General features: G+C 34.7%; 1 protein-coding gene across 1 annotated transcript; it reads left to right on the top strand.

Moving 5' to 3' along the window:
• Window positions 1-12,441: 12,441 nt before the first annotated feature.
• On the top strand, window positions 12,442-13,122 carry LOC145604240 (secreted RxLR effector protein 161-like). The gene has a single exon (XM_081660174.1). It carries the CDS (start codon window positions 12,442-12,444, stop codon window positions 13,120-13,122), a length of 681 nt encoding a protein of 226 aa, XP_081516300.1.
• The last annotated feature ends 1,091 nt before the right edge of the window (window positions 13,123-14,213 follow it).

Here is a 14,213-nt window from a genome sequence, read left to right as displayed (position 1 = left end):
CTTATTCTCTCTTTACTATTGTAGACCCTAAAAAACCCGTTAATTCCATAGTAACAAGGAGTGGTAAGGTGCTTGAGGAGAGTTTGCCTAGTAAGAGCAAGAGTGAGAAGGGTGCCAAGGAGGTTTTAGTTAAGGATGAGGGAGATGGTGCATCTTTGAGTGAAGTGATAGTACAGCCACCTAAATACTATAGGACGGCAATCGGGCGGCGGGCGCATGTGTCGCTTCTGGCCTGGATTCTGACTTAGAGGCGTTCAGTCATAATCCAGCACACGGTAGCTTCACGCCACTGGCTTTTCAACCAAGCGTTGATTATATGCTTGGAATTGATGTTGGTTGAACATGAATTATTATGCAAGCATGTGAATATGATATTTAAAGCATGATGCAAGTTGAATATATGTGAATCATGGAAGTATGTTTTATTTTTGAGTATCAAGGATAAACATGAAATTAATAAGCAAGGCTTATGTATGTTTAAAAGAGCTATAATTAGAATTATTGAACATGATTCATGAATTTTATTCTCACTCATTTATTATTGGTATTGAGTTAAGGAAGTTAGTTTATTTATTTGCTCACTCAAGTAAGTTGAGATTGAGTCGGGATGAACATTGGAGATCCCTTGATATGATCATGGTGTAAGTGTGTGAATGTGAATATGAATGCATTTTTATTACGGTCGCACCTCAATGTGAGGTTGCCTACGTATTCGTTAGGAATCAGGCCGAACGTAGCTCTAGCCGAACCTCGCACCTGTCCAATGGCCCAGAAGAAGTGATAGGCCTGGGGAGAAGAAGGATCCATCCAGATGGTGTGATTTCCATTCAGATATCGGTCACACTACTGACAAATGTGTCGCGCTCAGAAAGGAAGTTGCATACTTGTTAAAGAAAGGCTACCTCAAAGAACTCTTGTCATATAGATCTAAAGCTTCAGGGAAGGACAGAGAGTCCAAGCAAGGAGGTCCTCCACCCCCACCTCCAATTGTCAAAACCATTTGTTTCATATCAGGAGGGTCAGAAGTATGCGGCCTAACATATTCATGAACTTTTGTTTGCTTTTCTTGTATTTTGTTTTCTTTTTCATGCTTTGCCTTGTTTGTATTATTATGAGTGTTATGGGTCAAACTCTTAGGATACCCTTACGAGACTTCACTCGTCCTCATAGGCGACTTTGGGGATGGGACAGTTTTGGTATATCCAAGTGTTACATAATTTCTCAACAGCTTTGCACATTTCAAGTAAAATGGAACTGGAAGTGCGGCATGAAAGAAAAATATATCATGCTGAATTTAAAAAGACCTTGAACAAATGCAATATCCAGTATTCATCAAAAGGATTGTAATGAATTTACAAAACTTCAATATTTGTTCTATGTTCTTTTCCTTCTGTTAGTATCCAGTATCTTTGCATTAGCTTTCCCAAGTTATTTTTTTTTATTTTTTCTTTTAGTATGCATTGAATTATATAGTATATAAACAAAGATTTAGGGCAAAAGCAAGCAATAGTGAAAGGTTGAGTGGTAGTACTAATGTCACACATATTAATTCAGCCATTAATTCCACAAATTTAGCTAGAAAAAATTTAACTGTTAACTATTATAATATGAGGCAATTCAATAGTTTAGTCTAATTTTTTTTTCCAGCAATTCTAATTACTACTCTTTAAATGATTGAATGTACTCGGAGATCACCTCCCATCTCCTTGATGTCCCTTTTGGGAATTTTAGCATACCTTTTCTCAAGAGATCTATTTCTTCCTTGGCCCAAGGCTTCTCCTTTTCCTTTTCTTTTTCTTTCTCTTTCTCTTTCTTTTCATGGCTACTTGATGAATTCATGCTTGTAGCTCCCTTAGCATTGTTAAGGAAAGACACAAGGTTGTCAGCGGGATGTGAGACAATAGCACAGAAAACACCAGCGATATAACCACCAGCAAAACTGACACCGAGCTGCATAGGCTTACTGCACTCACTTTTTGGCACAGGGACAGCATGCTTATAAAGCTGCTCAACAATCCAATGAAAGTCAAACACATTAAAATAAAGTTTTTAAAGTGAATGAAAGTCAAATACATTCAACAAAGCTATTTGAGTCAAATGAAAGTTAAACACATTCAAACAAAGCTTTTTGACTCAAATGAAAGTCAAATGCATTCAAAGTAAGTCGTCAATAACAAAAGACTATAACTTAATTGTTTTTTTCGGATATCGGATATCCGAAATTCAAAATTTCGATATCCGAAATTTTCGGACCGGACGATCTGATAATGTTTTCGGATCGGACAATTCGAAAATGTTTTCAGATCGATACCGGAATTCGTTGAGTGGTAGGAATAGGAGCGTTTATGATTGGAGGTTGCAATCTTCTAAACCTTGTAAGGACGTTGATGGGAGAATCTTCCTCATCCCAAATGTCGTTCGACTGGATAGATTGTAGTGAGTGGAGTTTCTTCCATGTTTTTGGGGTAGACATCCTCGTCATCACTGTCCCAAACTCCATTGATGCTGACATATTTTTCCGAGTGTTCTCGTAGTGTTGGTACAAGTTTCCCACTTAGCTTGTTGATCCCCTTTCCTAGTGTTTTATTTGTTTGATTATTAGTTTGTTAGTTGTTACTATTCCTTCTTCACCTTCGACTTCGACCTAGCTTAGGCGCATAATTGAGAGTGCTTGAACATTACCGTTCCTTTGGGTTTGACCCTGCAAGGAGAGCCAAAGAATACAGGGTTACTCTCTGAACACTGCCAGTTTACTTCTAAACTAAGTTTAAGCTGAAGAAAAGATTTCAAGAAATGGCATACGCGCTATAGTTAGTTAATTACCATTTCAGTAGCTATCTTATGTGCATAAAGTTGTTGTCTTCGAATATTAATGATTCCATGTTTATGTCTACTACTAACGATATGCTTGTAGCTTGTGATGATGTTCTTGAAAGTCTTGAAAGCAAGGTTGTTAGTGAAGAAGACAAGGATCATTCGAAGCTTGAAGATGAGTTTGAGATGCCCTTCTGGTTTGATTTTTCTCTAAAGGAAGATGAAAATAGATTTTCAAAAGGTGAACTTGAGGATCTCAAGGATCCAAGGAAGAAGAAATCAAGGAAGAGAAAGAGAGTTTCCACGAAATTCAAGAGGACGATGAAGTCTAGAGAGTTTAAGATTTTTGTAAAAAAAGGCAGAAGGTTGGTAGAAGATTAGGAGCGGGCGCTCCTTAAAGCTGCACGTCTGCTCCTCACAGGAACCGACCCAAAAAAAAAACGATTTTCCCTGGTCTGGAGCGGGGCTCCTTGTATCTGTTAATGCTATGTCTTCACAACCTCTGCAAACTAACTTTTTTTGTGAATTGTGTGGTATATAGGGTCACTTTGGATATCAATGTGCTCAGAATTCTCAAGATACCAATCAGATGGAGCAAGTGAATGCCCAATCTTTCCTACTCCTTGCAACCGTCTTCTCAAGAATCAATTTAATTTGACGATTGGATACCTCAACTTGCCCATTGGTTTGAGGGTGATAAGGAAGACCAAATCTTTGGTTCACTCCATGCTTCTTCAACATCTTCCGGAAAGCATAGTGCACAAAATGGGAGCCATTATCACTTATAACCGCCTTGGGAATGCCAAACCTTGGGAATATAATCTTTTTGAACAACTTCATCACCACTTTATGGTCATTAGTTGGAGAGGTTACGTTGTCTAGAGCCCAAGTCCCACCTTAGACAGAGCTCACCAACAATCCAACATATCCATAATAAAAATAGAAAATAGTTTTTATATAAATTAAGTTCCAAGAAAACAATATAGAATGCGAAACTCTATCTTATATGCCCAAGCCCTCTCGGCATTATCATCAAGAAAGCATGGTCAAATTGGGTATCGATGAGGACCTTTGGGTTTTGTTTGACAACCTCCGAATTGGTGACTTTGTTAACACATGTTACCGAACTTACCTTGAGAGCCTACAAGGGAGTTTCTTGCTTCACTCTTTTCTACTCCGGTTGATGACAAAGATTACCAAATCTCATTTCAACTTTTCAACATGGAGAAAACTCTATCTCTAGCCGAATTCAATAGGGCGCTTGATTTCAATCCGGATGCAGATGTTCTCTTTCCCGAGCATGAGTTCTTTGATATACTATGATATAAACTACCAAATACATACTCTGGCAATACAGGACAAATTCCATACAAATAAAGTAGCTAAACATATAATTAACAACTATGCCACTCAAAATTACAACCTTAAGTCAAAATTAATCTATTTCATTATGTTCTGTATGATTACTATATGAAAAAAGTGCTTAATTTTATTTTTTATTTTTAATAATAAAAAATATATCTATGTTATTATCAACTTGAAATTATTTTTATCGAAAGTATTTTTTTTATTACCAATATTCACTATTATTTTTCAAAATAAATTAATATATTATAAATGGATCTTATTGTAAAGAATTTTTTAAAACAAATTTTATGATGAAAATAAAATAGAGTTATAGGATATTTATAAAAATTATGATTAATTTTGTATATATGAAATATTAGAAATATATCAACAATAAAACTGTATATAACAATTTTATCTTTAAAAATCTGTCCGAAAGCTTACTAAGTACCATATGTCACAAAAAAACTTAGTTTTCGCCTACGTGGCATGACACATGGTGAATAACTGGAATGTCAAGTGTCACTATCTCTTGTATGTTGTGATATGATATGATTTGTAGAAATGAAATATTGGTACTTTATCGAAAATAAAACTCTAAACTAACAATTTTATCCTAAAATTTATATCCAAATTTGATTAAAAATAGAATTTTAAACTAACTTTTTTACCCTATAAATTGAATTCTATATATATATATAATGTGTTAGTTGGCAATTGCTCCGTATAATACAAGTACTTAGTTTTTATACCAATATATAGTTAAACTTTATTTGGTACTGTTGGAGATTAAGTGGCCTCCAAAGTTTATGTTATCCTAAGTAAGTATTTGTTACTTAACTCTATCACTTAAAGGGGATAATATCCATATTTTAGGAAAGTAAATAAGATGATATTTATCCCATTGAGAGTTGGTTACACCCAAAATCTTAAGTGATAAGGACTCCTAATATTATAAATATGATATCCGTTGTGGCCAACAGACGTACAATTTCACAGAGAAATATTCCACAAAATTGAGAGTGTTTTCCATTATTAGAGTCATCGTCCTAGACTCTGGGTTTTGGAGTGTGACAATTATTGAGGACTCTAGTAGCCCTCCGATGCGGTTCGTAAGGCGAGTTCTAAATCTTGTTAAGCTTCCGCTAGAGAGGTAAGTATTGTACCTTACCCTTTTAATTTCTATGTTGGTATCAAGAGCCCATGTACTCGTTTTCGCCGCTATTATAATTCATGAAATCATGTTCTGTCAACAATTGTTAGTCGCATTACCACCATGTTTGCTGTCATATGTTATCTAAAGAAGATGGTTGACTTCTTGATTTCATGTTTTTTATGTTACGAGATCATGCACCTATATTTATCATGCTGGCTTGAATATTTTATTTCTTTTAATGTCTCTGATATGTTTGTAGAGTAATATAATGTATGTGGTGCAATTTAATAATATGTAATTAGTTTAAAATTATTGTATGACTAGGGTATCCTACGCGCGCGATGCGCGCGGAGGGGCTAGCTCTTGCGGAGAAATTGTATTGGCGTGTATTTACACCTTTGGTTAGGGTGGTAGACCTAGTAATTTTAATACTGACTATTTGATTTATGTGCATATGTGGTGAATTTGTAGAATTATAAGAAAGCCACCAAAATCTTTTAAGACAATTATTTTTTAAATCCTCAAAAGTTTGATAGTGTTATATCAAAATTATTATTATATAATATTTGATTGTTTTCCATCCCTTCATATTTTAAGCGGCCATTGTTAGTTTAGAACTCTTAATTGTTGTGCATGTTTCAATAGTACTTAGTATAATATTTCTATCGTGTTTTTCTTCAAATGAATTTTTTTTGTGAGCTTTGGTCATGTGGAGTAATAATATGTAAACAAGTTCTTTAATGTTCTACGACGACCATCTAATATCTATATCAATACTAAAGCAATAGCCAATTAGTTATATTTTTCATCTTAAATTCTCTTCATAATTAATACCATTTTTTTCTACCACCGATTTCCCTTGATTTTAGGATATTTAGTTCTTTATACCTCTTGATAACATACGCCTGCTCAAATATCACCAAACTATTTAATATATGAATTCCATTCAAATTCTATGATGGATGTTGTTTATATGTAGACTTAAAAAGCTAATAAACCACATAGTGAGGGATAACTCAAGTAGTTAGAGCTCCCCTCCCGGTCCAAGAGATCTTTGGATCGATTCTCATCATTCGCCCTTGTGGCTCTCTAAACACCAAAACAAAGCTAATAAACCTTAACAATAGTTGCAATTAAAAAACGAAAAGATTTTTTTTTTTTTTTTTTTTTTTTTGGAATGGGGGGGGGGGGGGATGATAAGTTAGTAGGATTTTATTCCAAATCAAGGTTCGCAAGAGTCAAGAGACTTTGCGGAAATAAGAAGAGCAACTATGAAAAAGTAAAAATAAACAGTCACTTGGTAATAAACCGTTTCATTGTACATACAAATTTTTTCTTTTTAAATAATAATAATAATAATAATAATAATATCATATAAGTGTAAAGCATTAGAATTTTTTTATTTTAAAAAAAATCATTACAAATTATTTGTTAACAAAAACAAAATTAATTGATGTTATGTTTAATGATAAAAAAAACATTAAATATATTAATGATAGTAAACATATTAACATATTAATGAGGGTATTAAAGTAAATACACATTTTGTACATAACTTTGTACATAGTTTTGAGGGTATGATTGGTAGTACACTATTCCTAAGAGAATGTTTCTACTTTTTATAAGGTAGGGATATATGATCTACTAATCGGCACATTTCATTATACTAATCGTATGTCTTGGACGGATCTATTTTGGCTTAGCAATTTGCAAACAGGATTATTATATATAGCTAGTCTGAATTTTATGCCGTATGATGATCCCAAAGTTTTACTTATTTTGTTAGTCAAAATCATGATTGCAAGATAAATAAGTTGTGTACTACTCTCCCATATATAAATTAATGTATGGTTGGTGCACCCGGGTGTACCATGCGCATGGTGCACCCGGTTAAAAAAAAAAGGCGGAAAGAACATTAGGTGTATGAAAAAGAACATTTAGTTTCTTGAAAAAGAACATTTAGTTTCTTGAAAAAGAACATGCATTACTAAAGAACATAAAGACATTACACAAAGAACATGATAAAAACTTAATTAAATTTCATGAAAAATAACACATTAACGTAAAAATTCTTTACCAAATATTTCAATTTAATTCCCAAAAATAGTTTTTTCTCTCTCCAAAAATTTTACTTTCCATAATAATTTTATTTTTCTCTCTCTAAATTATTTTCAACTAAAAATAATTCAAGATTTCATTTTAAAATTAAATTTCAAAATTTAAAATAACGTAAAAGAACATAAGTTAAAGAACATGCGCTAAAGAACATAAGCTAAAGAATATACGTTAAAGAACATATGTTAAAGAATTCATTACTTAAAGAGCATACGAGCCATTTTTCAAAAAAAAAAAATAAAAATAATAAAAATAAAATAAAAAATAAAAAATACGAGCCAAATTCAAAGACATACGAACCAAAAAGAACACATTTTGTATTATTGAAAAACATGTTATCAAACATATATATGTTTGTCAAACACAAACATGTTCTTTTGCCAAACACAAGATGTTCTTTTTCAAACACTAGTATGCATGTTTTTTTTCAAACACTAGCATGTTCTTTTTCCAACGCTAGTATGTTCTTTTTTTTTTTCCATGTTCTTTAAAATATACCTAATGTTCTTTCCGGGTGCACCATGTGCACCATGCGCATGGTGCACCCGGGTGCACTATACAATTTTCATATATAAATTGGTGTACTTTATTTTATGATTAATTCTATAAATAACATAAATTCATATGGATTTTTCAATTAGTTTGATTAATCTACTTTATATCAGTTCACACTTTCAAGCAATTTTTTTTTTATGTATTCTTGTTTAGTATAGATTACATGATTACTTAACTCACCAAAACCCCTAAATAATAATAAAAAAAAAAATTTATTTAATTACTCTTAAAAAGTGTTTGTCACACACCCTTGTATCAATTAATTTTGGACTTATATTTTTTATACGTTGTATCCGGGGGTTTGTCTCACTGATATATGTATTAGTTACATCAATTTTTTTTTTTTTTTTTGAAAAGGCGATACAAGAAATAAGTGATGACTTATGTGATCGTCGGGTGGGGTATTTTCATATGTTGGTGAGAGTACTTTGTGTATTTTACGATAAAAGACAAGATAGAAAACCAGAGAATGGGAGGGATGTGTTTTCTCTGTTTTCATTCTATATACACTGACTATTTGTATTATGGAAATTTAAATTAAACAAAAAAAAAATGCACAATGAAGTTGGTCTCTTTTACAGTTTGCATCTTGCAATATTATGTATGAATAGTTGTATTCCACTATCTATTTTAATCTCTAAAATTACTAGTTGTAAATGAAAACTCATATTCTGTAAGTTCGTATGTCACTTGCATGTCTTCGTGACGAGTGGCAAACTATACTCAAGCATGTTTGACTTTATATTATTAATTATTGCAAATATGTTTAGCATAATTTATAATTAAATCATACACACATGTTTCAAAGATCATATATATATCTACGTGAATGATCTTTTTGGCTAATTTGTTCGGCACTGTAGTATTAAGTATTGGGATATGAATTGGTTTCATAAGTTTATATACGTATTGTTTCTATATGAGCAATAATTAAATTGTTATCCATCTTTTCTTTTTATCATAAGTGATGATATATTACTAGCTTAGTGAAATTTTCGAACTTGTGGTATAAATAAAAGATTTTAATAATTTAATTAATTAATGTGCCTAATGTCCATTGTTAAATATTTGTAGAAATGGGATCCAAAACCTTGATTGGAGATTTGTCCTCTACTGACAAACTTGATGGCACCAATTATGACATCTGGCATAGGAAAATTCAATATTTGCTAAATGAACACGAGGTTCTAGAAACCTTAACCACTACTGTGACCAAACCCAAAGATCCTAAACATGAGAATTACAATGAAGAAATGCAAACTTACCTTGAGTGGTCCAAAAGGGAACGTTCTGCACGCTATATTATGTTGTACTGCATGCATAATGACCTTATTGGTGAGTATGAGAGTTGTTCCAATGCTCAAGAGATGTGGAACAAACTTAAGATCACATATGGTCAAACATCTGCTACAAGGCTTCGTGCTTTGAACCTGAAATGGATGCAATACTCAAAGGATCCAAAACACACCATGGCAGAACATCTTCGTGTGATGGGAGCCTTGATTCGTGATCTTAAGACTGCTGGGCGTGAAGTTTCTGATGAAGAACAAATCTTGGGTGTGATTCGTTCATTACCCGATGTACCTGAACATTGGAGGAACTTCAAAGCTCTCATGACTCACAGTGAGAATATCAAGACCTTTCAAGACATCTCTAGACACCTTGAAATGGAGGATGAACGCTTACAAGCTGCTGGTTCGTCTAAGACTGCTAGTGCCAATGTCGCCCATGCTGTGAAGCGCAAGGCTAAACATCCCAAGAAAAACAATAAGGCTAAGGGTAAGCGTCCTTCCAAAGGACCTAAAAATGGTGAGATTCGTAAGCACCAAAGTGGTAAATCCCAGAAAAAGAATGTAGCTCACATGACGTGCTACAACTATAGAAAGAAGGGTCATTTGGCTCGGGAGTGTCCTGAACCAAAGAAGGTATTGTCTTTCTCCAACTCTTCTAAGTGTTTTGTATGCTCTAATGCATTAGTTGCTAATACTCTTCCTAAATGGATTGTAGATACAGGAGCAAGTAAGCACATAGTTCGTGATAGAGTTGGCTTCATGGAATACCATCGAGTTCCAGTGGGCACGCAGACTGTCATGCTTGGAAATGGTAGTGAGGAAGAAGTCCTTGGTGTTGGTACCTACCAACTTAAACTTCGTGGAGGAAAGACCTTACTATTGCATAATGCTCTTTATGCTCCTAGAGTTCGATGTAATTTGATTTATGTCATTTCATTGCTACGTTTAGGATTTTCATTTAATTTCCAATCTGATAGTTTAGATATTCGTTATCATGACATTTTGTATGGACATGGTAGTTTGGTTAATGGTTTCTTTAGACTTGATTTGGATGATTATTATTATAATAATAATTCCACATTTGCCTATGTCTCTACTGTTAACTATGAATCCGAATCATTAAAATGGCATGCTAGACTTGGTCATATTGGCCAAGAAAGAATGACAAGATTAGCTAAAGAAGGTTTGCTTGAAAATATCACTAGGGTTAAGTTACCTAAATGTGAACCATGTTTAGCAGGTAAAGCATGCAAGAAGCCTTTTGGTAAGGCTCATAGGGCATCTCGTCCCTTAGAATTAATTCATTCTGATATTTGCGGACCTATGAATGTCAAAGCACGTAATGGTGCTACATATTTTCTCACATTAATTGATGATTATTCACGTTTTGGTTATGTATATTTGTTATCTCATCGTTATGAAGCACTTGATTGTTTCAAACGCTTTGTAGCGGAAGTTGAGAACCAAAGGGAGATCAGTGTCAAAACTCATCGAACTGATCGAGGTCGTGAATATTTATTTGGTATGTTCAAAGATTTTTGTGAGAAAAAGGGTATACTTAGACAGCTTACGATTCCCGGCACTCCACAACAAAATGGTGTTGCGGAACGGAGGAACCGTACTTTACTAGACATGGTAAGATCAATGATGGCCCATGCTAACCTCCCTATTAGTTTTTGGGGGGATGCACTTTTAACGGCCACCTATATCCTTAATCACGTGCCTAGTAAAAGTGTACCCACCACTCCATATGAGTTATGGACTGGAAGAGAGCATATCTTGAACCATTTACGCCCTTGGGGTTCAGCTGGATATGTTCACAACCCTACACACAAGTATGGGAAACTTGGTCCGAGAGCAACCAAAATGGTGTTCATTAGATACCCATCCCAATCAAAAGGGTATGTTATGTATGGTGAACATCCTAATGGAGGCATGACTGAAATAGAGTCTCGCAATGTTGAGTTTCTAGAGGATGAGTTCCCTAGTGTAGGTGAGATGAAGAAGGACCTAAACTTGTATGAGTTACAAGAAGAGCCTTCACTACCTGTTGGTGTGGGAGGGGAATTTGAAACTCCTAATGAAGTCACCAATTATAGTGAGGTGTTACCCACTAGTGATCATGATCCTACAATCTTAGGTGATAGTGGGAGAGAGTCAACTAGTTTGAGTGACAATGGTGGTCCTACTTTAAGGAGGAGTGGGCGTGGAAACATACCGCGTCGGTACTTTCAAATTGAAGGTGAAGTGTACCTTTGCACTCCTTTAGCTATAGATGAACCTTCTTCTTATGGAGAAGCAATAAACTCACCTAATAGTTCGAAATGGATGGATGCAATGAGAGATGAGATGGAACCAATGGCAAAGAATGAGGTTTGGGAATTGGTCCATCTCCCAGCCAATCGTAAGTCTATTGGAAATAAGTGGGTCTTTAAAATTAAGCGAAGGGCAGATGGATCAATTGAAAAGTTTAAGGCCCGTTTAGTAGCGAAAGGCTATACCCAAATTGAGGGCATAGACTATGAAGATACTTTTTCTCCTGTGGTGAGATTAGCTTCTGTTCGCTTACTTCTAGCCTTGATTGCTCATTTAGATTTGGAATTATTTCAAATGGATGTTAAGACCGTGTTCCTCAATGGAAAGTTAGAAGAAGAAATTTATATGGATCAACCCATTGGGTTTGTCTCAAAAGGAAATGAGGATAAGGTGTGTCGCCTCAAACGGTCCATATATGGTCTTAAGCAATCATCAAGGCAATGGTACTTCAGATTCCATGAAGCTATAACTGCAATTGGCTTAAGCGTTGTGGATGAAGATCATTGTGTGTATGTCAAGAAAACAAACAAAGGAATTTTGTTTCTTACTCTGTATGTAGATGACATACTTATGGCTGGAAATAACATGGAGATGATCAATGCCACTAAGGCGTGGCTATCCTCCACCTTTGAGATGAAGGATATGGGTGAAGTCAAGTTTGTCCTTGGTGTTGAAATCATTAGAGATCGTTCAAAAAGGCTAATTGGTCTCAGCCAAAAAGCCTATATCAAGACATTGTTAGAACGATTCCGAATGCAAAATTCTAAACCCGTTGATACTCTAGTCGAAAAGGGTCTAACCTTAAGCCTTGACTAGTGTCCCAAAACAGAAAATGAGAAAGCAAAAATGAGTACAATTCCTTATGCAAGTGCAGTAGGGAGCTTAATGTATGCTATGTTATGTACACGGCCTGACATATGCTTCGCGGTTAGTTTGGTAAGTCGTTACCAAAGTAATCCGGGACCTACTCATTGGCAAGCAGTGAAAAGAATCTTGTGTTACCTTCGTGGTACGATTGATCTAATCCTATGCTATCAAGGTGGAGATTTGAAGTTAAAGGGCTACACAGATGCAGATTGGGGTGGTGATGTAGATGAGTCTAAGTCCACCTCTGGTTTTACATTTATTTTGGGAGGTGGAGCAGTTTCTTGGTGTAGTAAGAAACAAGATTGCATTGCACTGTCTACCATGGAGGCAGAGTATGTAGCAAGTTGCCTTGCAGTACAAGAAGCAATCTGGTTGAGAGCCTTTCTGCAAGATCTCAACATATCCTCCAAAGCAGATGATCCGGTATTGATGTATTGTGATAACACTGCTGCAATCCAATATGCTCGGAAACCTAAGTTCCATCGAAAGACCAAGCATATAAAGAGGCGTTACCATTTTGTTCGTAATGCTATCAAAGAAAAGGAAATAGTCCTTAAGCATATTCCCACTAATAAGATGGTTGTTGATCCTATGATTAAACCTATCCCTAGAGATGCATTTCAAACTCATATGAAGAGTTTGGGTTTACGTAGAGTTTGATTTAATGGGATTTTTTTTTTTTTATTGTAATGGACATATGATCTTGAGCATTTATTAATAAAGAATAAGTTCTTTTTTATAAATGTTGTATTATTAGGCACATTTTTTTTTAATTTCACTAGGCTTTGATCAACCTTCTCACACAGGTGATCTCCCTAGTACCTAGGTGGTAAGTAGGATGAGACTGAAATCATATTTGAGCTAAGTGCGAACAATATTCGATGTTTGTGTATATACAATTTGGTGTATAAAGAATGATTTCATAAAGTCGCCTTATTTAGTATAAGATGAGACTTAATCTAATAAGTCGTGTATGAATTGTTCCCGAATTTCATATTAAAGCCTAATTAGCCGAATAAGAGCAATTATTTATGTGTTGAAGCTCGGTGTAAGTTTTTGAGTAGAAACTTACTATATTCGTATGGCATAAAAGTGACATCTCCTAGTAAGTGGGAGTTATGCCATAACATACAAATCATACTGTATGTGCTTATATATCGACCTATAAGGAAATGACATCAATTATCCCTTGCTTGTCATTGTGTGAGTCCTTTGGACAACTTAATTAGTCCAATTTTTTATACTCTTTGTACTTAAAGCCATGTTGTGAAGTCAAGCTTGGTGATGCTACTTTAGCATGTTTTCTTAAGGCCATGACCATATACGGTCTGAAAGAGCATGTCTAGGAAAGCAATCAAGATTTGATGGATCAGTATGTGTGTTTAAGGAAAAATTGTTTATCATCACATTAATGCCCGGGCAATCATGACATATTGTGTTGTTATGATGACATTTTGAACAGTGATTAATTTTGGTACGGGATATGTGTATGCCAAAATTTTGTGATGATCAAACAGTTTGGGGTATAATGATGTGTTCTTGATTTGGTAATATGTTAGTTAGACGATGGCTTAACATATTATTGGTTTTTGTTTTAATTCTGGTCGCACGCTGCACTACTCGTATGAAATGAAACCTCAAGTTTGTTTGTGGATAGCCTTTGTGGCCAAGTGGGAGATGTTGGAGATTAAGTGGCCTCCAAAGTTTATCTTATCCTAAGTAAGTATTTGTTACTTAACTCTATCACTTAA

This window comes from Chenopodium album, chromosome 22 (genome assembly GCF_948465745.1).
Source record: "Chenopodium album chromosome 22, dcCheAlbu1.1, whole genome shotgun sequence".
NCBI lineage: Eukaryota > Viridiplantae > Streptophyta > Magnoliopsida > Caryophyllales > Amaranthaceae > Chenopodium > Chenopodium album.
Note: the sequence above shows the minus strand (reverse complement) of the source record. Positions and strands in the feature narration are given on the sequence as shown.

Coding starts and splice junctions, on each gene's coding strand:
- LOC145604240 (XM_081660174.1), top strand. CDS start 12,442: ATGAGTACAATTCCTTATGCAAGTGCAGTAGGGAGCTTAATGTATGCT.